Raw genomic sequence first — 24488 nt, forward strand, 5'->3', positions numbered from 1 at the left:
AGGAGGGCTCGATGACGAGCTGATCATTTGAATCAGGAAACATCTACAACATGCAGGAGCAGGTTCGGACACCTCTGCTGATGGTAAAGCTTAAGGCTCATCAGCCTTTAAATCACTTTTCAGACCCAGAGTCCAGCTTTAGAGACAGTTCACTGTATTTACACACAGCTCAACACACTGTTACATGTGTGTGTGTCTCCAGAGGAATTTGACCTCAGTATCAGTAACCGTCCTTATCTTAGGTGATCATTTTTTAACTCCTCAGGTTTGTGTTGCTTCTGCCACGTTATGTGTGTTTTATATTGAGTTTGTGTCGCAGTGATTCATGACTCTGGCCTAGAGGTCATCAGGTCAGACTGACTCCAACAAAGATTCTTTGGTATTAGTTTGTTTATTCAGGTGGATCCTGTCCCCCTTCAGGGTCTTAAAGGTCGCGTACAGTTTGACCTGATGACAGAAAGCTCAGCGTTCAGCTCTGAGATGTGAAACACGGACCTTGTTCAGATCTGGAGGTCGAACCGGACCACGAATTGGTCAGCTGGAAGAGGGACCTAAAAACTGAAGGTCATCAGTATTCATCAAAATGAAAATAAAACAAATCTTTGTCACTTTCATCAGACAGAAGGTTGGAGTTTGTGGTGCTTGTAATGAATGTGAATCTCTTCATATGCAGAGAACCATCGAATTAGACTGGACTTGTTTGGCTGCCCGGCTACGACAGGAAGGACACAGATGAAGCGGGTTTGTCTTTTTTGTTTGCTTTAATCACGTCAACACTTTGAGTTTAACACAACACTAGAATGAAAACTGTAGCTAAAACCTCCTGCAGACTTTGAGGATGTCTGAGGATCAGCAGGTGAACCAATCAGTCTGTCAGCCATCTGTGAATGTAGAAACTCTGTCCTGATTGGTTGGTTCAGTCTGTCAGTTACACTGTAGCCACGCCCCCTAAACACTCCCCTAAATGGAGCATCAATTAAAAAATGAACATCATGTTGTATTTCAGACAGAGACCATAAACTCAGGAAAATGTTCACTGAGGAGGAGGAGGGACATTTCCCATAGACTTCAATATGAGGGAGAAGGAGGGGCATTTTCACGTCTGACCTCTGCTGCCCTCCAGTGGAGGTTTAAATGAACAGAGCTGAAATTGTTTAGTGCAGTTTAATGAAGTCAACACACACAAAAATGAATGTAAATGTACACAAGAACAACAATTCTTATACTGGCTGTTTACAGTTAATATAAATGGTCACCACATCACACATTAACATTCAGGTATCATTTCATGTGTAAATACACAACTGCTAGAATAAACACAACATATGTTAATGTGACTGTCATAATATTAATAAAATACTTTTCTAGAAAATAGATATTTTACATTTGTACATTTCCAGCTTTAGTAGAATTTAATGGCATACATTTGATGTTGGACTGATAAAATAATAATATTACGTAATATCACATTTTTATTTTTCTGTGTCGTGTTCATAATACAGGTGATAATTATGGCAGCATGTCATATTTTTATTCCAACTGATGCAGAAATGGATCATTTGGGGACCGATTGGTCCCAAACAGCAGCTGTTAATCCGTTTGGTCGTACGACGAGACGCTGCAGCTGAAACAGCATCATCCGTCCTCAGTCTGCAGAGACGGAGACGGACGAGCTCCTCCTGTGTTCCTTCCCTTTCCTCCACTTCATCAGTCCTTCTGCACACCGTCTTCTATATTTAGCTGCTGCAGACTGAACTCTGTTCCACACAGTCGAAACACCAAGCTAATCCTGTCCAACAGGTGCTCGATCCCCCTCTCCCTCTCTCACCCACACACACACACACACACACACACACACACACACTGTGAGGCTGTTTCCACACAACACAAACACAACGTCACAAACTCAGCTCGACGTGACTCTGTTGCCAGGGGAGGCCGATGGTCACACTTTCCAAATCCAGCTCCCCCGCCCCCCCTGAACGCTGGGAGGTCAAGTGTCGGCGCCGCTCCTCTGCTGATGGAACGGACCGATGTTTCTGTGACATCACAGCATCTGGCAAAGCGAAGAGCAATGTGGAACAGATCTGTACAGTGTGGATTCCTTCGACCAAGAAGGCCCCACGCCGATGCCAGAGTTCCACTCTGATGGCGTTTGGTCTGCTGTGAAGAGGAGGAGGAGGTCATCCTGGGAAACGTCTCGCTGCCTCAGCTGTTGGACGTGACCTCCAGTGGGGCCGGGTCTGACCTCCTGAACTCTTTAGCCCCGGTGCTGCAGGACGGCTCAGCGGCGGAAACGACGGTCTCCATCCGACTGTCTTGGCACAGACTTGCCTGAAAAACAGGAATGAGAAGAATGAAAGCAAACCTCATTTTATTTCCTGTTTTCACCGCTGAACGGGAATCTTAATCTCCTGAAACAGCAGCGTTCCTGACTCGTATTTTATTGTTTCGAAGTATGTTACAATAAGTTGTTAAGGAAAAAAGGCCTGATGCTAACATGTAGCTCTCTCAGCTAAGGCTAACAGGTTGATAATAAAAATCCATAAAATCAGGTCTCACTGTCGCTGCCCATGAATATGAAAGAGTGGAGCTGACTCACCTGTGTGTGCAGGTAACGTGGAGATTTCAGCTCCAGCTCCACCTTGGTGACGGCCGGGCCGCAGCAGCAGAAGACCTGCCGGAAACCTGCTCTGAACCTGAACATTTCATAAGCGTGTGGATTAAACGGGCAGACGGGATTATCAACAGAGATTACCTGCCGCCACAAACCGCAGACAGACGTCCCACCTGCTGTTCAGGCAGCAGTAGATGATGGGGTTGTACATGGTGGAGCTCATGGCCAACCACATGACGGCCAGGTAGACCTGCTGGATGTAGCGCTGCTCGAACAGGTGGGGGAAGAACTGGTGCAGCAGGAAGTAGACGTGGTACGGCAGCCAGCAGACGGCGAACGTGCACACCACCACGATCATCATCTTCACCACCTGCAGCAGGAAGTCATGGGTTAAATAATCTGTTTCATTCTTTCTTGTTCTGTTTTGGGATTAAAAATCCATAAATGAAATGAAATGATAGTGTTCTGTGATAGTCCGGGGGGGGGGGGGGGGGCGTCACCTTGCGTTTGGCAGTCAGCTGCTCTTTGTAGCGTTCAGTCGAGTCTCCAGGAATCTTGCTCGCCCACAGGGTGAAGCCTGCGGTCGTGTACGCCCATCCCATAATGCAAAGGGGCAGGAAGTAGACCAGCAGTGTCATACACACGTAGTACCTGCAGAAACATGGACGATGATGAAGAACCAGCTAACCCGATCAGGACAGCTGTTTTACAGACTCACATCTTCCTGAAGTCCACGGTGGAGTATTCAGGCCAGTCGATGTAGCACACCGTGCGTCCCGGCAGCTGCGCCGTGGATGAGTAGTAATACTGAGGGAAGGCCAGAAGCAGAGCCAGAATCCAGATCACACAGACCACCACACGGGTCTCCGTAGAGGACAGCCTCTGCTGCAGCGGGTGGATGATGGCCACGTACCTGCAAACACACACAGCTCACCTGGAGACGCTCAACATCCGGGAAGAGTCCGACCAGCTGTCCAGTTTTTCAGTTTGATGGATTCATTCAGGAACACACACACACACACACACACACACCTGTCTATTGCGATGGCCGTCATGGAGTAAATGCTGGCAAACATGGCGGCGACAGGGAAGAAGTTGTGGAAGCGGCAGTAGACCAGACCGAAGTACCACTCGTTGTGAACGGCGTAGGTGAAGTTGATGACGGTGTTGAACGCCGACATGGCGGCTTCGGCGAAGGCCAAGTTCACCTGCAGAGTCCCAACACACACACACACACACACCTGATCAATGACACCTAAACCCAGACTGTACTGAAGTCTATGGGAAAATGTCCCTCCTCCTCCCTGATGAGTTTACACAACATGATGTTTGTTGAGTTAATGCAAATAAAAAAACTCCAACAATGGAATTTAACATCTTTCTATTTTCTGGAATTTTCTAGATGATGATAATCAACATTAAGTTCTGTCTCAGGTCTGATCAGCGCTGAGTAAAGTCAGTGTCACTGATCAGACTTTTTATTTCCTCTGATATTTTATTCTGTTTCACTGTTGGTCCAGATGATTAATCAATAATCTGAAATCAAATCAGAGAAAACTAAAGGAGGATCAGGAAAGTTTATGGCAGTTTATGAATTCACTAAATATTTGATGTTTCATTCTTTTGTGAACAAACACAGTTTATACAGCTCATATTTGCCACAATAATCATCTTTGATTGGTCAGGTCGATCCGTTACAGCTTTGTTGTACCCGATTCAACAACAACAAACAGTAAACAACGCGTTGTGTACCAGAAAGTAGTTGGTGACGGTCCTCATCCGTTTGTGTGCCAGAATGATCCAGATGACCACCGAGTTTCCGACCACCGACACCGCCACGATGCTGCAGTACAGCACGGCCCACACGCTGATCTGCCACGGCGGCTGCACGAACTGGTTGAAGTCGTCGCTGCAGTTGTCGGAACCGCCGGTTCCGTCAGAGTCAGTGCAGTTAAATGGAGGGTCCATCCTCTGGGCAGCGGGCTGGCGGAGGAGGGGGAGGTTCTGTCAGCGGATCTGTCTGCAGGGGGAGAAGAAGTAAAATGGACCGGGCGCACATTCACCCGTGGCACCGTCTTTACGCACCGAGCGCTCCGGAGGACACGGCGCGCCAGGACGCACGACGCAGCCACAAGTGACGTCCTTCACCGCCCCTCCCCTCCCTGTTCACTCCCCCCTCACTCTCACACACACACACACACACCTGTAAACTGACCATTGGATCTGGATCTGAGCTGGATTAGTCCTCAGCTCTGATGATATTGTCTTACATAAAGTCCACATTAATAACCCTCAGTGGATCATTATCAGTCTGTGAAGCTTTTAGAAGAGATTTCAACACATTCTTTTAGATTTGTTGTGATTTTATTGTTATTTTTATCCTCATTCTCGCTGACAGCTGCAGTTAATCTTATTTTCTGATAAAGATGTTGAAGAAAATCAGGCACGAGGACCTTCCTGTTGGTAAGTTTGGAGGAAGTGTCATCACAGAGCTCAGCTTGAATTTGGCCCGTTCCCTAAACAGGAAACAGTAAACAGCTCTGGTGTGCTCCGTCTTCACTGCAGAGGATTCTGGGAAGTTCAACACTTTACTAAACTTTGTAAACTGATTTCACGCCCCAGCATTTGATACATCCAAGTCAAAAGATGTTCATTTAAATTCTAAATGGAGCTGAAGGCTGCAGCTCTCTGAACAGACTCCCTGAGTTCAGCTGCTTCTCTCACAGCACCGAGCAGGAAGTGAAGCTCATGTCTGAACAAGTGACAGAAACAGCAGGACAACTGGGAGCTTCCATCAGCCGGCTGTTTATCCTGTTCGATGGAAAACTCCCATTAAAAGGTGAGAATTAGTCAAACAGGAACACAGCAGAGTGAAGCTTTATTTATCAGATATATAATAATCAATATTCTGATGGACGATTAACCTTTTAATAGAACGTCCAACAGAAAACACAGAAAACACAGAAGAGTCAAATTAAAATGAAAGGAACAGAGTTGGTCTAAAACCATCTGAGCACGCTTTTTTAAATTACACTGGGATGATTATTTGGCTTTAATTAGAAAGAGAATGGTTTTTTTTTTCTGGTGGTCTTCATGGTCTGGCCTCAGGTCCTGATCCTGGACCGAAGCTCAGATACAGAACAACACAGACTGCAGCCTTCAGTCTGATGTGCAGACGGGCTCATTCATTCGTTTCTGCACAACTGAAAACCAGCCGTGAAAGAACGACGATAAGATAAAGACCCACTGAGGTGACGAACAGATTCACTGGATCTGAAATCTGAAATTCAAAAACACAAACAAACCCGGACGTGTCCAACTTTTAGTTATGTCTGACAGTGTTGGCTTATTGTTTAAGTTTAGTTCCCGACCTCTGAGGGGTCAGAAGATAACCTTCTGTTTTTCAAGACAATAAACTTTCATTAATTTATTTAACAGATAATATTCCAGATGACAAACATCTGATCCAGTTCTGTGATGCTGCCGCTTCCTGGATCATCTCAAGTCAGATCCCAACGCTGACCCGGTCGGACACAGCTATCCTTCATTTTCACAGAAAACCTCCATAAATGATGTTTACATGGCACCAGTTCACAAAAAGAGCAGCTCTGAAGACGAAAATGTTCGTTATGGAAAAATGAAAAACAGGTCAGAAGCTGCTGCAGCAGAAAACTGAGGATGAATGAATGAACAAACGAATGAATGAATGAATCAATGCTCCCTGATTGAAAAGATTACTCCACACACACACACCCAGCCCCCTCACACACACACACACACTCTGTATTTGTATCCAATACTCAGATTGTCTGTCAGTCACAGGAAGCAGCAGCTCGTCGTTTATTCTCGGCTCATTGTTTCATCTGACGTTGATATTTACATCAATTTAATTCAGAGTTTTCTGCTTTTATCCAACTTAAACAGGTTGAATCATCAGACCAGGTAAGACTTTTTCTCTTTCTCACTGTGACGTTTTGTTGACGTGACTCTGCAGCTCCTGTTTGATTTCGTCGTTCCTTTTCACATTTAGTGATTTGGAAGACATTTTAATTTGAATATTCATGAAAGAAAAAGCACAATTAGAGTTTCCAGGATGATTTTTTCTGACAAAAATAGAAAATATGAGATCAACTTACTTGAGATTTTGTCCTTTAATTCAACAAAACTTTGCATTAGAAACAAATAAAAAATTTTTCTGCCTTTATTTTGACGGAGACAGGAAAGGTTGAACAGCTGCAGTAGTTGTCATGAAATTGGACTTTTTGTAGCTCCACCTCAGAGCCACTTTATTCTACAGCAGACTGACTCTTTAAAATGATTTAAATGTTGACCCAAAAAGCTGCTTTGAAAGGAGGTGATCTGTCTTAAGTTAATACTCAGTGAAGTCGCCTAATTCTGATTCTGAATCAGTCTGCGGCTGTTAACTTTTAAACATAAACACAACAAATCTCACATTCATTCAACAGTTGGATGATGAAAGTGTCTTTAATTGAAAATTTCTTTTTTATTTAGTTTCACTTGTAAATGAGATTTTGATCTCAAACTGACTTCCTGATTCAGTAAATGATTTTTTTTTCAGTGCTGCATTATGCTAATGCTGCAGCATCTGTGTGTGTCTGTGTGCATCACTGCACTCATGTGACTGTCCTTCACAGTCAGTGATCAGGCTTCAGGGACTAGTGTGCAATCAGAAATGACATTTATTGATCAGCCCAGAAACCCCCCCCCCCCCAAATTAGAGAGAGAGCGAGCGAGCGAGCACAGGATCAGTGATCAGATGTTGAATTTATCACCTTCTGATTACTGAAATGAAAAACATAAACTGAAATTAAATTCATTTGTATTTAACTGAAGGATCAACTCTAAACCTAACCCACTTTCTAATAATAAAATAAATAAGACAAACAGACTTATTAATGTTGATAAATCATAAAATATCTGTTAAAATAGAAACATTCAGCAGTTTCCCTGCTGAAAAACAGAAAACTTAAGTTACAACAACAACAACAAAAAACTGATTTACATTCATTGAACTGGAGGAAACACGTTAAATAAACTTAATTCAGTTAACAAGAATAAATGTAGTTTCAGGGACCATCGAGCTTCCAAACACCCCCCGAACCAGAAGGATTCAACGTCAGTCAGGTTTTAATGAAATAAACTAATATCACGATTAAACTTAGAAAAGTGAAGAGTCCTGGTTGTAAGTTGAGTTAACGAATGAAGTTCCAGATAAAAGCAGCAGTCTTTTCTGTGAAGGGCAGATTGAGAAAAATATTTTTGTTGGTTTGTGTTTGGACACAATAGAATTATGAATGTATCTAGTAACTCATATGAAGCGACTCATTTGTAGATGATGATAATCAGAGCTGATTATCTTATTAAAATGATATTAAATGAGACGTGAAGCCACGAGGTCCAGGATGTAAATTATGTTTATCTGATCGGTGTAAACAGTTCGGTTTCCGTCCTGCTCCTGAGGGGGCTGTTGGGGTTTTCCATCGAGTTTTCCTCTTGTCATCCTTCGATCGGTCGATGTTGCGGTGGCACATGTGTGGCCATGTGGGCCGGCAGCTCCCATGATGCAGTGTGAGTCCTGAGGCCTGGAGGATTCCCTGTTCTCTCTGTTTCAGGATGGACCATCATGACTGGCAGAGAGCGAGAAGCAGAGGTCACCGACACTACGACGACGACGACGGTGAGGAAACAGAGCTGGAACGCTCTGATCCCGACCACAGAGAGAAACTCAGAGCTGAAGACTCTTCTTATAGCTCCGATTTTGGGCTCAACAGTGAGACTGCACTCACCGTACCAAGTTTATTAGCTTAGCTTTACTAACAATTAGCCTCCATTAGCCTTAGCTTAGCATTCCTAAAGACCAGCCGAGAACTCACCTTTTTACATTTTATTATAGTTCAAAGTTAGGGAGGATTGAGGGCGGGGCCTCTTGGAGTGACAGGTGAATTAGTGCATGTTTGCATGAAGCAAAGTCTTGGCTCCACCCACGCCTATTTAAGGAGTAGCTGGGAGGTAAAGGGTGGAGTCAGGGAATGCCGCCAAGATGGCGTCAGTGGATCAGCTCACTTTTATTAAAAAACTCACAAAGGCCACAAAAGAGACAAGTTGAAACAACAAAACTGCACAAAACAAACAAACAGAAACGATGAACAAACTGAAGAACTACACACACACACACACACACATCTATTTTTAATTTAAGACATTTATATTTCCTTTTTTTAACTGAAGTTCTGTACTTGGTCGTCCCTCCGTGTTCTCCCTCAGAGGCCCAGCCCGTCTACATCGGTGTTCCAGTTTCTCACAGGCGGAAAAGGCGCCGACATCACTCCTACGCCAGTGACGCAGAACACAGCGCACGACACGCACACTACGACCACCACACGCACCGCGAGCACGCACACCGAGGTCATTACCACGACAGGGAGGAGCACTACGGGGAGGAGGAGGACGAGGAGGGGGCAGAGCGTCAGGACCACACCGACCTCACAGGTGGGAAACACACTGATCAAAGCTTTCTTTGAGAAGGTGATCAGATCAGAAGCTTCATCCTTTTCACTTCCATCTATATCCAGTCCTCTCAAATAAAAGCATGAAAATGACAAAGCAGTTGGACGCCATGTTGGCGTCATCAAGAGGAGCCTTCCGTGTGAAGTTGGGAGGCTGGAGGTGGACTTAAAGTTGGATGTTAAACTGAAACTACAAAGTTAACGAAGAGCTGGATTTTGTGGGCTGGCCTGTGTTCAGACTGTGTGATGAATATTTTGCAGCCTGGTCTCCGTTCTCAGGGGGCCATGAAGCCTGAAGCCTGTAAGCTGATTAGAGCTGAGGAACTCCAAGCTGTGTGTGTGTGTGTGTGTGTGTGTGTGTGTTATTTGGGGTGTTTTGTGTTGGTATGTCGTATTTTTGCCAGAACGTGTGCAAATGAACACACAACCTGAGGAGTCCGCTCTCTGATTCATGTGGGTGTGGATGGCGTTGTGTGTCTCTGTGTGTGTGCACCTCTGGGAGGAGAGTCCTTGAGGGCCTGCTGGTGTGTGTCGGCCCTCTTAAAGCTGCTGGCTCTTTGCTGCTCTGGAGATTTCGGTGGATTTCTGCTGCAGCTTAGACCTTTTCTGACCGATCAGCTGCCGATCGGCCTCGTGTGAGCGAGTCACCTCTCCACTCATGGTGGAGAGCGAGCACCGCTGAGCTAAGGCCTCTCACCCTCAGCACGGTGACAGGAAGTACCAAACTGAGGATTTCTGTGGATCAGTGAATCCAGCGAGCATGCAGGGCCCCGGGGCCCCTTTGCCCTCCATCATGGCGTCACGCTGGACCTTACCTGGCTCTCCAACAGGTAAAGACGGCATCAGGGAGGGAAGGATGGAACAAAGAATCAGACTGAATGCTGTTTAATTTTCTTTGGTAGCAAAAGGACAGAATCAGCTGGTCGGCCTCATGAAGAGAATCATCAATCAGACGCCACACCTGTGATTTTTTAAATATCTGGATGATTACAGACATCAGTGTGATCCGTCTGCGGCTCACTGGGTTTTAATATCTAATTATACAGCACACATCATTTTCCCTTTTCCTCCCGTTCAGAACTGACAGTTAGCTGTCTTTATGTCTTCACTTCCTGTTTTACTTTGAAGTCCATGTCTTGCATTTGACTTCCTGTCACGTTCCCCAGCTGAGTGATTGCTGTCCTTGTCCTAATGTGTCTCACCTGTGTTGAGTCCTCCTAAGCGGTCCAGCCTCTGATCCTTCTGGATCTCTGTGCCGCTGCCTGATTGCTCCTGATCTTCTGGTAAAAAAAATACTTTCTGAATAAACAGCCACTGAGCTGGCCTGAACCCGACTTCATGAACTTTGTGATGTCACGACAAACGAGGCTTTACTTGGATTCTGCGGTTTTAATTTTATGGGATCACTTTTGAAACGCAGCACACAGAGCTGAGTGACGGAACACATTGTGGAACGTTGTTGTATTCTAATCAGGCTCCAACAACCTTTGATAGTTGTGGTTAACACTGGGTTTGTGAGTTCACGTGTTATTGACCTCTGACCTTTTGTAGCTGTTGGAGGAACGGACTGAGCAGCAGGAAAGTGACACAAACACACAAAACGCCTCCAGGCGGAGATTTTAATGGAGATCGACCCGCTCAGAGTAAAATTGGAGGTGCAGGCTGGTAGATGACACACCAGACGTAATTAGAAGCTCTGAATCTGCGGCTCAGCGTTAGCGAAGGTTAATGAGGATTGTTTAAGTTAGACCTGATTCTGATTTCCTGCTGAAGGAATCAAACCTTCGACCCAGCAGTCTGAAGTCACATGAAAAACTCCTCTCAATCTAATGTGACTGAAAATAAACATTTACTGCTTGTGCCCACCAGGGGGCCCTAAGGAGCTCCTGAAATGTCCCATAACAGAGCTTTAAGTGCTTTGTGATATATTTTTCTAACAGCTAATCATGAACTTAATGATTTCCCGCTCAGCTACAACTATGATAAGATTGACAAGGTCAATCAAATCAACTTGGCTTCAGCCCCCCTGAAGTTTAGAGCCGGCCCTGTGAGCGGTTTGTATTTGTTGCGTCTTTCAGGAGTCAGATGTGAATTTAATGAAACTGTTTCTTGTCTGGCTTTTATTTTGAAGTGTCCCCTGCGGCGGAGCGGCTGCGCCACATTCTGGGGGACGATGACAGCACCCCGACCCCCACCATATTCACAGAGATGGACACGCTGCAGCACGAGGGGGGGGAGCTGGAGTGGAAAGAGTCTGCAAGGTACCGACATGCACACAGAGTCAGAGCTTCATTAGTTCAGGATTTGGGGTCACTTTTGATGGGATTTAGGGGTCGAGGGTCACACTCAAGGCATCATGGGTACTGCGTGACAGGACTATAGCAATACATGTGATTTATATTGCATAACAGAGTCCTGCTGGCCGGCCCCCTGAACCTGGACTAATCAATCACCGGGCGCTTTGTTAACTCCAACTGTCTGAATCTCTGCAGGTGGGTGAAGTTTGAGGAGAAGGTGGAGGAGGGAGGGGAACGATGGAGCAAGCCTCACGTCTCCACGCTGACCCTGCACAGTCTGTTTGAGCTCAGGACCTGCCTACAGACAGGAAGCATCCTGCTGGACCTGGAGGGCTATTCCCTCCCCCAGATAGTGGGTGAGTCACAACATTTGTTACGTTGGTTCAGATCACGACAGAAAACAAAGTGTCCAACCCAACTCCACCCAGCCACTCAGACTCAGACAGCCTCTTTGTGACGTTAAAGGACGTAATGGATGTTTTCAAATGGTTTAAACTATAAAAAGCCACCTCTAAATTCAAAATTCTGTGCCGTGACCTTTGACCCCAGATGACATTGTGGACCGCCAGATTGCCGACGGTCTCATCCCCGCCGATCTGAAGGAGAAGATCAGCTTCGTGCTGCTCAGGAAGCATCGTCACCAGACCAAGAAGCCGATTCACCGCTCGCTGGCGGACATCGGGAAGTCCTCTGCCGCTGCCTCCAGTAAGTGTGTGTGTGTGTGTGTGTGTGTGTGTTTTCCACTACTAATCAGCTTAACCATTTACTGTCTAACAACATCCTGTTTTCTGCTGATCATCACCTTTGACCTTTGACCTTTCCTCGTTAAAATCACCTCTTCGTTACTGATCGTGTTCTCATCTGCTGCCGCTGCCGCCGCCGCTCTGTCAGGCCGTAGCCCTCAGGTTAATCTGAGCCGTAGCACTAGTTCAGCTTCTGGGATCCATCGCTCCACAGAAGACCTACGCTCTCGGCAGTCAAGCAGCCTTGGCCGCCTGCGTGAGTCTGAACACACAAACGCACAAACACACACGTACATCAGCTCCCCCCTATCTACGCAGTAGTCATTGATTTTAGCTGAGGAACTTTCTGCTTCACTACAGTTCAGCAGTTATATATAAACAATAAATCATTTTCAGTTCAGACGTCAGAGACATTTAAATAATTAAAAAATAATCAATATTCCTGATCAATATGGGACTTTTACTGTGATAGGGTCACAACAGGAAGCTACAACAGTAAAACATGTATAGCTTAAAATAGAAACTCGCTTTTTCTGTGATCATATTTCAGATATTACAATTATTGGCCATTGTCTGTTATTGATTATTGATTTTGTTGGTGTTTTACAAAAATGAGAGAAACAAGAAATATAACTGACTCATTGCAGGACTTTTATTTCTAAAGTTATTATTTTTGTTGCTTTACTGTGTGTTTCAAATCATCACTGATCCCTGCTAACTCCCAGCTACTGCATGTGTCAGCACTTTTTAATGTGTGTGTGAACACAATGTGTTTTTACTAAAGAGATTGTGCTCCTATTGAGTGGACCTTTCTTTCTTTTGTGAATCTATCTGGGTGAAGGGGATTATCGGGGGATTTCTGGGCTGTGTTTGTTGTGTGTTCTTGTTCTTTTCTCTGCTTTTGTTCCCACGTCTGAAAAAAATAAGAAATGAGGCGTTAAAATAAAATCCTCCGCTGAAACACACAGTCGCTTGTTCTTTTCATCATCTCATTGGCTTTAAGTGTCATTTCAACATTTATTGAAGAAAACCTGTTTCTTGTTGTGTTTTATTTGTAGATCCTGCCCAGAGCCGAAGCATGAATGACATTTCGGACACGCCGAGCTCAGACCAGGTACACTGACCAGTACTTTGTATTTCTGTATTTTTTCTGTATATCAACATTGTAGATTTTGATCTACATCTTCCAAAAATTCGTCTTGACCTTCGATACGTTCCCTCCACATCTCCAAATATGTGTGTTTATGCAGAGTTGCGCTTGTTTTATGAGGTTTGGAGATTCATCCCACTTCCTTAATCCCTCTAATCCACACAGTCTGGCTGCTGAAGTGGGAATGTGTTAAATTATGTCCCACCTGGACGCGTTTGTGCTTGTGATTGTGTTTCTGTGTGCAGATCTCTAAGCTTCACTTCTTATCCACAGAGCTTAACAGTTTGAATGTCTCCTCCCAAAAAGTGCAGCAGTGAAGAATATTACTGGCTTTTCCTTTTGATTTGTGCCAAACTATGCAGCCACTTGAGGTTGTTCATTGTTAACCGGCTGCAGTAAGTTGGTGTGTGTGTGTGTTTGTCATTCGTGCTAATATATTCAAAGTTAGAATGAACCCAAGCATGTGACCCCACATGAGTCTGCTTTAATTATTTGCTGGCGTGGCTCCTCCAGCTTTCTTTAATCAGACCGATCCACAGTGAACGTGGAGCTGCAGATTGTGTTGTGGGGTTCTTCTCTTTGTGAGATCGAAGTTTGTGGTTGTTTGGGAAAAGAAGTGAGTGAATTGACTCTAAAAGCAGCATTAACAGATTATAGGGTGGTTTTAAATTAAGCACCCACCACCCCACTGCCACGTGCTGCATCAGTTAGGAGGAGGAGGAAGGCTGCACCTGAAGAGCATTTGGATTCTTAAACCAACTCTGGATAAACCTGTAATTTAGCCAGAGCTGGATCTGACTGAGCTGATAAACCAAGGCAGAAGGAGGGGCATTTTCCCATAGACTTCAATAAGAGTTGGCCCAGAGTGGTCATTACATAGAATGAAGGTTTAAGGCTTCCCTTTACTTTATATAAATGTCCTCAAGGCAACAGCTTAAATTGGTTGACGTCACACGACCTGATGAATGGCAGACTCACAGGCAGCTCCCGTCTCAGTGGGGGAGTTCTTCTCAGGCTGTCCCTCCATCTCTGACTCTTCCTCCAGCTGAAGAACAAGTTCATGAAGAAGATTCCTCGTGATGCCGAAGCCTCCAACGTCCTGATTGGCGAGGTGGATTTTCTGGACAAACCATTCGTCTCTTTTGTACGTTTGGCCCAGGCCACGACGCTGGGAGGCCTCACTGAGGTCCCTGTCCCGACCAGGTGGGTGTCTCCAACGTCCCATCTGTCTCCTGAAGTGTGTCTTTGTGTTTATCAGCCCTTTAACCTTCTATTCCAACAGGTTTCTCTTCATCTTGCTTGGCCCTCACGGCAAAACCAAGTCCTACAATGAGATTGGCCGAGCTATCGCTACACTCATGGTGGACGACGTGAGTGGACATCACGCCCCAAAAAACAACACTGCTACAAATCATGGCACAAGTACAACTTCAATTTTGTGTCTTTAATTGTTGCCAGCTGTTCAGTGATGTTGCCTACAAGGCGAGGGATCGCGAAGACCTGATCGCAGGAGTCGATGAGTTTCTGGACGAGGTCATCGTCCTCCCTCCGGGGGAGTGGGACCCAAAGATACGCATTGAGCCCCCCAAAAAGGTTCCGTCAGCTGAAATGAGGCAAGTACATGAACTTCACAGACGACGACACATGTCCAGGCTGTTTCAGAAGTGAAGCTTCCAGCTGCTCCATCTTCCTCTCCACAAAGAAGGCCAATGGCCAAATTATCAACCTCTGGAAATTTACCATCAAGCCAGTCACCTGCTCTGAGGAACAATATTGTGATTTGATAAGCAACCTTACGGTCATGTCTGATGTGAACTATGTATAGTTTGATTTGAGACCCTCAAATGGAACCCTGTGGGACTCCACAGGTCATTGTGTTCAGACGTTTCCCGCCTTCCCTCTCAGTGCTGTGGTCTGAAAGGTCTGGATCACTTGTCTTGATTCCAGGAAGTCGGTGCTCAACCTGAACGAGCTGGGTCAGATGAACGGCTCAGCGGGCGGAGCTGGTGGAGGAGAAGATGAAGAGATGCCCGTTCCACATGAGCTCGGAGAGGAGCTGAAGTTCACCGGCAGGTACGAGAGAACTGTGGTGGAGAAAAACAAACGTCCCGTCATGTCCAAGTTCTTCATGATGCTCTTAATCTTCAATTTGATAGGATTGGTGGTGGACTGTGGCTGGACATTAAGAGGAAGCTGCCGTGGTATTGTAGCGACATCTACGACGGCTTCCACATCCAGTCCATCTCTGCTGTGCTCTTCATCTACCTGGGCTGCATCACAAACGCCATCACCTTTGGAGGACTGCTCGGTGATGCTACTGACAATTACCAGGTCCCAGAAAATCTAAAATATAATGAGCCCATTCAGATGTCCAGATCTAAATTCAGTCGTAGTCAGCTGCACAACCGAAACAATCACTGAGATGAACGCAGACGTCACATTTGATGATAAACTTGATGTTAGTTGGGTTTAGAAGGTCACTGGACGACACTAACCTGCCTGGCTTTTACCCCACAGGTGAACTGACCTCTCCCTTCCTGCCCCCTCTCTTTGCCCCTCAGGGTGTGATGGAGAGTTTCCTTGGCACCGCTTTAGCAGGAACCGTGTTTTGTTTGTTTGGTGGACAACCGCTCATCATCCTCAGCTCGACTGGACCAATCCTCATCTTCGAGAAACTGCTTTATGAATTCAGCAAGTGAGGCGCTCACAGACGAACAACAGCCCCCCCAAACAGGAGTATTGGTCTCTTTAACGCTGACTTCCTTCACAGGAATAACGATATCGACTACATGGAACTGCGTCTGTGGATCGGCCTTCACTCCTGCCTGCAGTGCTTCCTGCTGGTCGTCTCCGACGCCAGTTACATCATCAAGTACATGACGCGGTTCACAGAGGAGGGTTTCTCCAGCCTCATCTCCTTCATCTTCATCTCTGACGCCATTAAGAAGATGGTGAGGGTTGAACTCGTCTCTTTTACTGATTCAGTGCCAAACTTATCTTAGTTTTAAAAATCGGCTCTTCTTCTTGTTTTAGTTTTAAACTCATGTCTTCTTCTACTGTTTTAGTATGTTAAAGACATTAAAGAGGAAAAAACTGTTCCTGTTTCACAGGTAGGAGCCTTTAAGTATTATCCAATCAACCGCGGCTTCAAGCCCGACTACATCACGGCCTACAAATGTGAATGCATCGCTCCAGACCAGGGTGAGTCTTCTGTCCTTTGTATGGTCTGTTGTCTGAGTAAAACTGATTCCTCATCTGAAAAAGGGAACCTGACAAACTGGCGTGAACAACAACAGTGAGAGTTGGTAGCCGTGCCTTCCAGATTTCATGCTAAGCTAGGCTAACTGCCTTGTGATTCCATGTCGTGAGACAGAAATCTCATCTTGCTTCATGTCAGAAAAGAAAGTAATTGACTTTGCTTTAGTTAATTTTGGTTAATTTACCATCATAACGAGGAAACATCAGCTCATCCAGAAAGTAAAGATATTCAGATATTTGATCTTTACTCTGTGATGATTTGTCTGTCTCGTCTGTTTCTGCTTCATCCTGGATGCTGTGAAAAAGTGAGTATCCATGTGTAGAGCCATTTTACTGCATATTTACTGGTACTGTTATTGATGCTATATTTTCTGTTGTTTTTCAGCATCTGCGTTGGGCTTGAATGTCTCAGCTCCGCTCTCAGATGATAACATGACTCTGCTGGTAAGTCAGTTTCCTCTTCCTCTACATGAATACAGAAATGTCTCACCTCCAAATGATGTCAAAAATCAATCCAGCCTGTAATGACGAGTATTTAAGTGTCAGACAGCATCATGAGTGTTTGGAGGTGCAGCTGACGTCTGAATGAGGCCATCATGTCCTCAGTGAGTCTGTTTGTTCCTGAAGTTAAAAAACTGGCCTTGATTCACTGACTAGCTTCAATAAGTGAGTTTAGAAGGAGGTCTGTCTTGTTTCTTCTTCTTGTTATGGCCTGTCTTCTCTCTGTCCTCTCTGCCTCCTGTCCTCCTTCTGTAGTTTAACCTGACAGACCTGGACTGGAGTCAGCTGAGTAAGAAAGAGTGTGTGAAGTATGGTGGCACGCTGGTGGGGAACTCCTGTAAGTATGTTCCCGACTTGGCCCTCATGTCCTTCATCCTCTTCTTTGGCACCTATTCCATGACTGTTTCCCTCAAGAAGTTCAAGTTCAGCCGCTACTTCCCGACCAAGGTAAGAGCCGGTCCTCGCTCTGAGCCGCAGCGTCGGGCTGATGGCCGACTGATTGTAGAAGCCCCCCCACCTCACTCTGCATGTGATGGATGGACTCCTGTCATTTATCAAAGCATGAAAATAGTGAGATTCTTTATTCTTCTCATTGTCTCCAGAGACCAAAACACGGAAGCCTTGAAGGGGACTGATTTTGTAATGCTCATTTCATTTCAAACTTTTTCTGAGCTGATGAGCATTTTCCCATAGACTTCAATACAATCTGACTCCCCTTTACCCTCTTGTGGCTGAAATCAGTATTACAAACTGAGCTCTCTGGACTTCGGTACCAAACCAACACGACATTCCTGCAAATGTGCATTTCAAATTTGATATATTTATATTTGATCAACTATCTTATTTTGATCCTCAGTAAGAACCTGCAGACAGGAAGTGTTGATTTGTTGACTGTAAGAGGAATATAGAAACTGAGCAGCTGCTGCCCCCCCACCCCGGCCCCCCACCTGTACCAGACCGTCTGCCGTCTTCTGTCCCTACAGCTCCGAACTCTGATCAGTGACTTTTCCATCATCATCTCTATCCTGGTCTTCTGTGGGCTGGACGTCCTGCTGGAGCTCGACACCCCCAAACTGCACGTGCCCACTGACATCAAGGTCCGCTCTTACCCAGAATGCCTCTTTCAGCCCCTCCCGTCTTTTTCTGTTTGGTTCCTTGAAGGTTGTAGCTTTTTCACGTCAGACGTTTGTTTTTATATGACTAACAGTTTCTCTTCCTTCTTTTTCTCGTCTCTCCTCCTCACTGTTACGCTCCACATCTTTGTTTATCGGTTGGTGTGTGTGTCTGTGTGTGTGTGTGTAGCTGAGGAAGCTAATCAGTGACTTCTCCATCTTCATGTCCATCATGGCCTTTGTGGGTCTGGATATGTTGATGGGGTTAGACACACCCAAACTAATCGTCCCCACTGAGTTCAAGGTATTTGATGGGTTACTAAATGTTGTGTAGAAATGTGTTTGTTGAAACTTTTGTTGTGTATTTATTCTGCCTCGTGTTTTGGATGCTTGCAGCCGACTCGAGCCAACCGTGGCTGGATTGTGATGCCGTTCGGAAAGAACCCCTGGTGGTGGTATCTGGCCAGCTTTGTTCCCGCTCTCCTCGTCACCATCCTCATCTTCATGGACCAGCAGATCAGCGCCGTCATCGTCAACCGCAAGGAGAACAAGCTGAAGGTCGGTGTCATTTACAGGAAATGTTTTTATTTAAAACAAGTTGAAGCACGACTTCAGTTTGAAAATGCAGAATAGTGAAGAGTGTTTCATTTGGTTTTCTTTGCGCTGGTCTGCAGAAAGGCTGTGGTTACCACCTGGACCTGTTCTGGGTGGGCGTCCTCATGGCCGTGTGCTCCTTCATGGGTTTGCCCTGGTACGTGGCAGCCACTGTCATCTCCATCGCCCACATCGACTCTCTGAAGATGGAGAGCGAGTCCAGCGCCCCCGGAGAGCAGCCGCAGTTTCTGGGAGTCAGGTGAGTCCATCCTGATCCAGCAGGAGCTTTCGGTCACTTCCTGTCGTTGTGAACAAGGTCGCGACCTGCAGACAAACCTGGGTGGCTCTTCTCCACCCTGATTCAATGGCATCACCTGATCCTGTTTGGTTTCCAGGGAGCAGAGGCTGACAGGTATTCTGGTCTTCGTTCTGACCGGGCTTTCCATCTTCCTGGCTCCGATCCTTCAGGTCCGTCAGCAGGTGAATGTTTTCCACCATGTAGATTGTTCGGAAACAGTAACTTAACGTGTGCTCCTCTGCTGCCTTCAGTTCATCCCCATGCCGGTCCTGTACGGAGTCTTCCTCTACATGGGCGTGGCCTCACTCAGCGGCATCCAGGTAGACTGGTGGTTATGAAATCCAGCAGAACTGCAGCTAATGACGTCTGAATCTATAACTGACCTTTTTAAAGAGCATGTTGTGTGTCTTTGTGTCTCAGTTCTGGGAGAGGATCAAACTGTACCTGATGCCGGCCAAACACCAGCCGGACTTCTCCTTCCTGCGACACGTCCCTCTCAGACGGGTCCATCTTTTCACTCTGGTCCAGATCATCTGCCTGGCTGTTCTCTGGATTCTCAAGTCCACGTTCCTGGCCATCATCTTCCCAGTAATGGTGAGTGTCACTGTACTTATCTCATCTGCAGGGAGGTGAGATGTTCAGATTCAGAACATCAACTGAAGGTTTCAACATGTTGGGTTCAATATGAAACCATTTGATCTGATCTAGATCTGAACAGATCCAAGAATGATGGTTCCCCAATCAGACCTCCTTTAAACTGAATTTTATTTTGAACAGCTCAACTTGTCTTTGTGTTAGCATCAAGCTAACAGGCCTGAACCACATTTGAGTCACATTATGAGAAGATGAGTTAACTTTTGAGCTGCAGAGCAGCTTTGTGTCTGAAGGACAACGGTGAACTTTCCCTCACTACGTCATCTGCTACCATTTTTAAAAGTTTTGTAGATTCTTCTTGCTGGTTCTTGCTAGTTTAGCTTAGCAGAAGGACTGAGAACGTCCAGCCTTGTCCTGTCTGATGGTAACAAAATCCTGCGATCCCTAATCTCACAAATGTAGTCTGTTAGTAGATAAACAGAGTTAATGAACTCTGACTAACTGTTTTCAGCTATTATGCTAAGCTAAGCTAAACAACTCTAGGCGGTCGCTTCCTCTTGTCTTGATCAGTAAGGATCTCCCCATCTGTAGATTCTCGGACTGATGGTTGTCCGGAAGCTGCTTGATGTGATGTTCTCCCAACACGACTTGGCCTGGCTGGACGACATCCTGCCTGACAAAGACAAGAAGAAAAAGGAGGATGACAAGAAGAAGATGAAGGAGAAGAAGACGCCCGAGCCGGAGAGCGATGAGGAGGTGAGGGGAAATGAAACTCCGGGGCTGGAGACCGTTTTCTTGGTTGTTGTGTATTTAATTGTGTGTCAGTCCATCTGTTGCGTCGCTCCTGATACTAATACTGTATGTTTCTCCTCTCTGTCCCACAGTGTTGCTGAGAAGGCACTGTATAACACTTACTACAGTCTCTGTCCTCCTGCACTGCAGTCTTTGTCCTGTTGACCTCCTTGTTGTCCTCCAGTCGTGATTCTGATTAAAGGAGAAAGATGATGTTATTCTAGATTTTTGTTGATGTCAAAAAATTCCCAAGTCAACAACGTGCTAGGGCCAGCAGCTGTGATTTAAAGGTCCCATTTTAACTATATTTATGGGCACATTGATCTACATCAGGTTATATTCATACATCGGCAAAAATACAGAACACGTCTGTCCTTGTCCTTTATGCTCCCTGTTTGTCCTGCATGCCAACTGCCTCCTCTCTTTGTCCCCCAGCCCAACAGATCTGCCCTGCCCCCAGTGAAGATCCCCATGGAGGCCATAGACCCCCCCACCCCTGTTAGTCCCCTCACCTCTGACTGTGAGTACACCAACCGGCTCCTCCACCTGATTTCTGTTTTATGTGTTTAATGCTGGATAATTATCTAACAAGGAGACCACCAGTGAATTTACCACATTGGCTCCTTTTACAAGTACACAAAAATGTGAATTCGAAACTTCAGTTAATCAGTAAACTAATAAATCCATGTAGCAACAGAGAAAATAAGTGAGTTTATAAAACTGATTTTTTTATTCGCACCATTAACCTTAAACAGATTTTTTATGTGGAAACATTTTGTCAGCCGACTCAAATTTAATCAACTGTATCATAAATATAAAATAAAAAGGAGATTTTACTCATTCAAACCAACCCTGCAGATGAAACCTTTTCATGACGTTTTAATTAAATTTCACGTTACACAATAATGATAAATTCATCATTTCTGATAGAAAAACTAAAATTGGCATAAATCCAACACAATAATTATTGCTTACATTTTTCATGAGTTAAAGTTATCCTCGTCTGAGGATTCAATAATTAAATCATAGAAACACAGAACCATGAAATTAAACAAAATGGGAACAAAAATGTTACATTTATATTTTATTTAGTAATGAAACACTTTTCAAAAACATAATGTAAGAATGTAGCCTGCAATATTGAGAAAGTTGTTTTAGTTCAGTATTAGAAAAATAATCAGCTGATTGTAAAAATCTGGAAGTTGCAGCCATTGATGTTCAAAGTGAAGAAAATGAAGTCACATTTCTGTAAACAGCCTGTTAAAGACACAGAGGTCTTATTATGAGTTAATGTGAAGATGATTCAACAGTTTAGGAAACTCTTGTTCATCTACATCTTTGTGTTTGTGTGTTTGTATTTGTGTTGAAATGTGTTTACATGCCTGTGAATGTGGTTTGTGCAAATGTTCTGTGTGTGTGTGTCTGTGTGCGTTTCCTTACAGGACTTGAACCCGTACTCGACAGTCACCTCCAATCAGACTGAATTGGACCGCAGGTACTGTGTGCTGAAGCTTCACGTTCCCTACAGCGATCTGATTTACTCCCCTGACACACACACCGGCTGGGAACACAACTCTGCGACCTGCAGGCGGCCGAACACATAGTCACAACACACAGACGCACACCGCTCAGCCTGCAGCTGCTGCATCACTTCTTGTATTTATATGTTGAATGCGGATTTCAGACATTTTATTTTTAAACATAGATGTTTTTACATTGCAGGCGGCCTGACTTTGAATATTCAGTAAGTTGTACACACTCCGGGTCAGAGGTTTTCAGACTGGATCAAGACCTGGTCCACCTGTTAGGAATTTGTCCAGCCTGGTTTTCTGAAACCAATAGATTCTACACTTTATCTTAAACGTGTGCTTTTTGTTCTATTTTCCTTAAATTATAGCATCATTTCACCAATGATGAAATCGTGTACTCAGCTCATAAATCAGGGGAGAATTAGGGACATTTTCCCATAGACTACAAGCTCACGGTTTGAAAACCTCTGCTCTGGGTCTCTCTTGTTATTTAACTCCCAGCTGTCTTCCTGTAGTCTCCTGTTGTGTATCGCACTCATCTAAGCGGATTGTAATGCCACACCACAACCTCTCAGTGTGGTTCGGATCAGAGATCAGGTTTGACTTTGGCACACCGTGACTCAAACCAACACAGTCTGGATCTAACGCAGGTCCATTGAAGGTGTTTCCAATATTGTTTACTGCCAATTATATATCTGATTTGCCGTGAATGGATTTTGGTTGTTTCTTTTCTAAGGCCCAGTTTCCCCCCTTCGAACTAGCTCCTGTAGAAATCCTTATAAAACAAAGATCACATTATCTGTCAGCGTTCACCTGATAAAGAATTAGATTTGTATCTAACTGTTCTATCGTTCTAGTGCTGAACAAATTTTAATCAAGCCAATTCAATGTCAAGGTATCTTTATAGTTATAAATGAAATATAATTAAGAATGATGTAGCCAATACAAGATTTGTCTGCTCAAAGCTTTCCTGCTGCCATATTCCCATCATGCCTTTCTCCCCTGCTGACGTTTAGCTGTTGAACAGCGCCCTCTTCAGTTATTTAAGTCTCATCAATCTGGACCAACAGCTGTAAACTGACGTTTTTAAACACTTGCACCTTCGTGCCATTACAGCGCCTGTAATTTAACTGCCCCCTTTGTCGTTTGCGTAAACTAGGCTGTCATTTTATTAGGAACACTTAGCTCAAGCTGATTTAATGACCTTTATGAAGGTTTAACTGTTCAGTTTGAATTAATTTTACAGGATACTGATTGCTCTGCTGTTCAATTGTTAAATATATTGCACTAAAGCAGCAAAATACACAAAATCAAATCCTTTACTCTTATCAGACTCTACACAGTGGCTCAGTGCAGGGAGTTAGACCTCCTGTCTGATCACAGAGGCTGCAAGTAATTAACATTGTGCTTCTTTAGACCTGAAGGTAAAACTGCCTTCGAGCCTAGACTCCACTAAACAAACAAGTTTAGCTGAAGAAAACTAAGATTCTGTACAACGCCCTAATGAACCTTAAATGTTTGTCTGATCCTTCCCTGCTAAGTTATATTTTATTACATTACATGAAATGAGCCTTCATTAAGGACTCACTGCAGCACTGTTTGTCTGAGTCAGGTGTTCCTAATAAACTGAGTGTATGTGTGAGATGGAGAGTAAAAGTGTAACCTGGCCGGTTCCATCACTGTTCCCAGCATCACTCTGCACCTGAAGATCTCCTGCCCCCCCTCACCCGTCCACTCCCAGACGAGCCTCACCCCCGGGGACGCTGCTCTGCCTCACCCGCCGCCTCGCCCAGCCGTGCCCGAGGTCAGCATCCAGCTGGACTCAGACAGCGAGGACTCTGACACCTTCTGCTCTGAACAACAACAAAAGCACAGGGTTTACCCCCATAAAGCCCCCCCCCCACCTGACACACATAGAGAGCTTTACAGGCATTTCCAGGCTCATTTTGGTGACTCCTGTGCTGAGACTGTCCTGTAAACACGACTGACAAACAGGACACACAGAAGGTGCAAAGTGTTTCAGACCGATTACAGCTCAATCTATCGGTGCCCCCCCTCCCCAAAACGAATCCTTCAGCACTCCTGGTCTCCAGGAACAGCCCCCTCCCCTGTAGAAAGAAACAACCAAAACGTGATGGTAGTAAAAACTCACAGAACAAGAGCCCTCTCTGAATCGTAATTATTGATCATCCATTTTCTTCTGTGTGCATTTAAAGGACAGCAGGGGGGAGCTGGTTAATTTGCAACTGTGAACAAATAATAAAATTACATTAAAACCTGTTTGTGTTGGGCTTAAGTTCAGTAAGTATTTTTTAAACTCACTGTATATACATAAAAAAAGTACCCGCAAACAGGAATATAATAAAGCTTTTACATTTTAGTCCAAATGTATGAATTCTAAATAATTTGATGAGACACATTAAGGCCTCACATCCTGTTTCCAGAGTCCTAGTTTAGAAATTGATCAAATGTACTC

At 44.9% G+C, this 24488-nt stretch overlaps 2 protein-coding genes across 2 annotated transcripts; one reads left to right on the plus strand and one right to left on the minus strand.

The window, feature by feature from the left end:
* Nucleotides 1-2198: 2198 nt before the first annotated feature.
* Nucleotides 2199-4585, minus strand: tacr1b (tachykinin receptor 1b). Its single transcript, XM_029515113.1, has 7 exons — nucleotides 4370-4585; nucleotides 3650-3825; nucleotides 3336-3530; nucleotides 3118-3268; nucleotides 2791-2987; nucleotides 2603-2699; nucleotides 2199-2334 (listed from the first exon to the last, which is right to left on the minus strand). Exons 1-7 carry the CDS (start codon nucleotides 4583-4585, stop codon nucleotides 2209-2211), a joined length of 1158 nt encoding a protein of 385 aa, XP_029370973.1. The 3' UTR covers nucleotides 2199-2208.
* Nucleotides 4586-8177: 3592 nt separating this feature from the next.
* Nucleotides 8178-24259, plus strand: slc4a5b (solute carrier family 4 member 5b). Its single transcript, XM_029516470.1, has 29 exons — nucleotides 8178-8206; nucleotides 8251-8408; nucleotides 8867-9127; nucleotides 9763-9846; nucleotides 11282-11405; nucleotides 11637-11797; nucleotides 11991-12156; nucleotides 12358-12440; nucleotides 13243-13298; nucleotides 14380-14537; nucleotides 14617-14704; nucleotides 14793-14951; nucleotides 15286-15407; nucleotides 15491-15665; nucleotides 15896-16029; nucleotides 16105-16285; nucleotides 16445-16535; nucleotides 16978-17036; nucleotides 17349-17540; nucleotides 18396-18509; nucleotides 18602-18763; nucleotides 18880-19058; nucleotides 19195-19267; nucleotides 19349-19417; nucleotides 19518-19691; nucleotides 20283-20447; nucleotides 20919-21038; nucleotides 21926-21978; nucleotides 23702-24259. The coding sequence occupies exons 1-29, from the start codon at nucleotides 8178-8180 to the stop codon at nucleotides 23988-23990; spliced, it is 3879 nt and encodes a 1292-aa protein (XP_029372330.1). The 3' UTR covers nucleotides 23991-24259.
* The last annotated feature ends 229 nt before the right edge of the window (nucleotides 24260-24488 follow it).

Source organism: Echeneis naucrates, chromosome 12 (genome assembly GCF_900963305.1).
Source record: "Echeneis naucrates chromosome 12, fEcheNa1.1, whole genome shotgun sequence".
Taxonomy (NCBI): domain Eukaryota; kingdom Metazoa; phylum Chordata; class Actinopteri; order Carangiformes; family Echeneidae; genus Echeneis; species Echeneis naucrates.

Bases quoted from the DNA above. Each gene is read 5' to 3' on its own strand.
- tacr1b (XM_029515113.1), bottom strand. From the start codon at position 4,585: ATGGACCCTCCATTTAACTGCACTGACTCTGACGGAACCGGCGGTTCC. The intron at 3,826-4,369 runs GTACACAACGCG...GGGACTCTGCAG, and splicing joins CCGTCACCAACTACTTTCTG to GTGAACTTGGCCTTCGCCGA. The intron at 3,269-3,335 runs GTGAGTCTGTAA...ATGTTTCTGCAG, and splicing joins ACCGTGGACTTCAGGAAGAT to GTACTACGTGTGTATGACAC.
- slc4a5b (XM_029516470.1), top strand. From the start codon at position 8,178: ATGTGGGCCGGCAGCTCCCATGATGCAGT. The intron at 16,286-16,444 runs GTGAGGGTTGAA...CCTGTTTCACAG, and splicing joins CTGACGCCATTAAGAAGATG to GTAGGAGCCTTTAAGTATTA. The intron at 19,268-19,348 runs GTCCGTCAGCAG...TGCTGCCTTCAG, and splicing joins TCCTGGCTCCGATCCTTCAG to TTCATCCCCATGCCGGTCCT.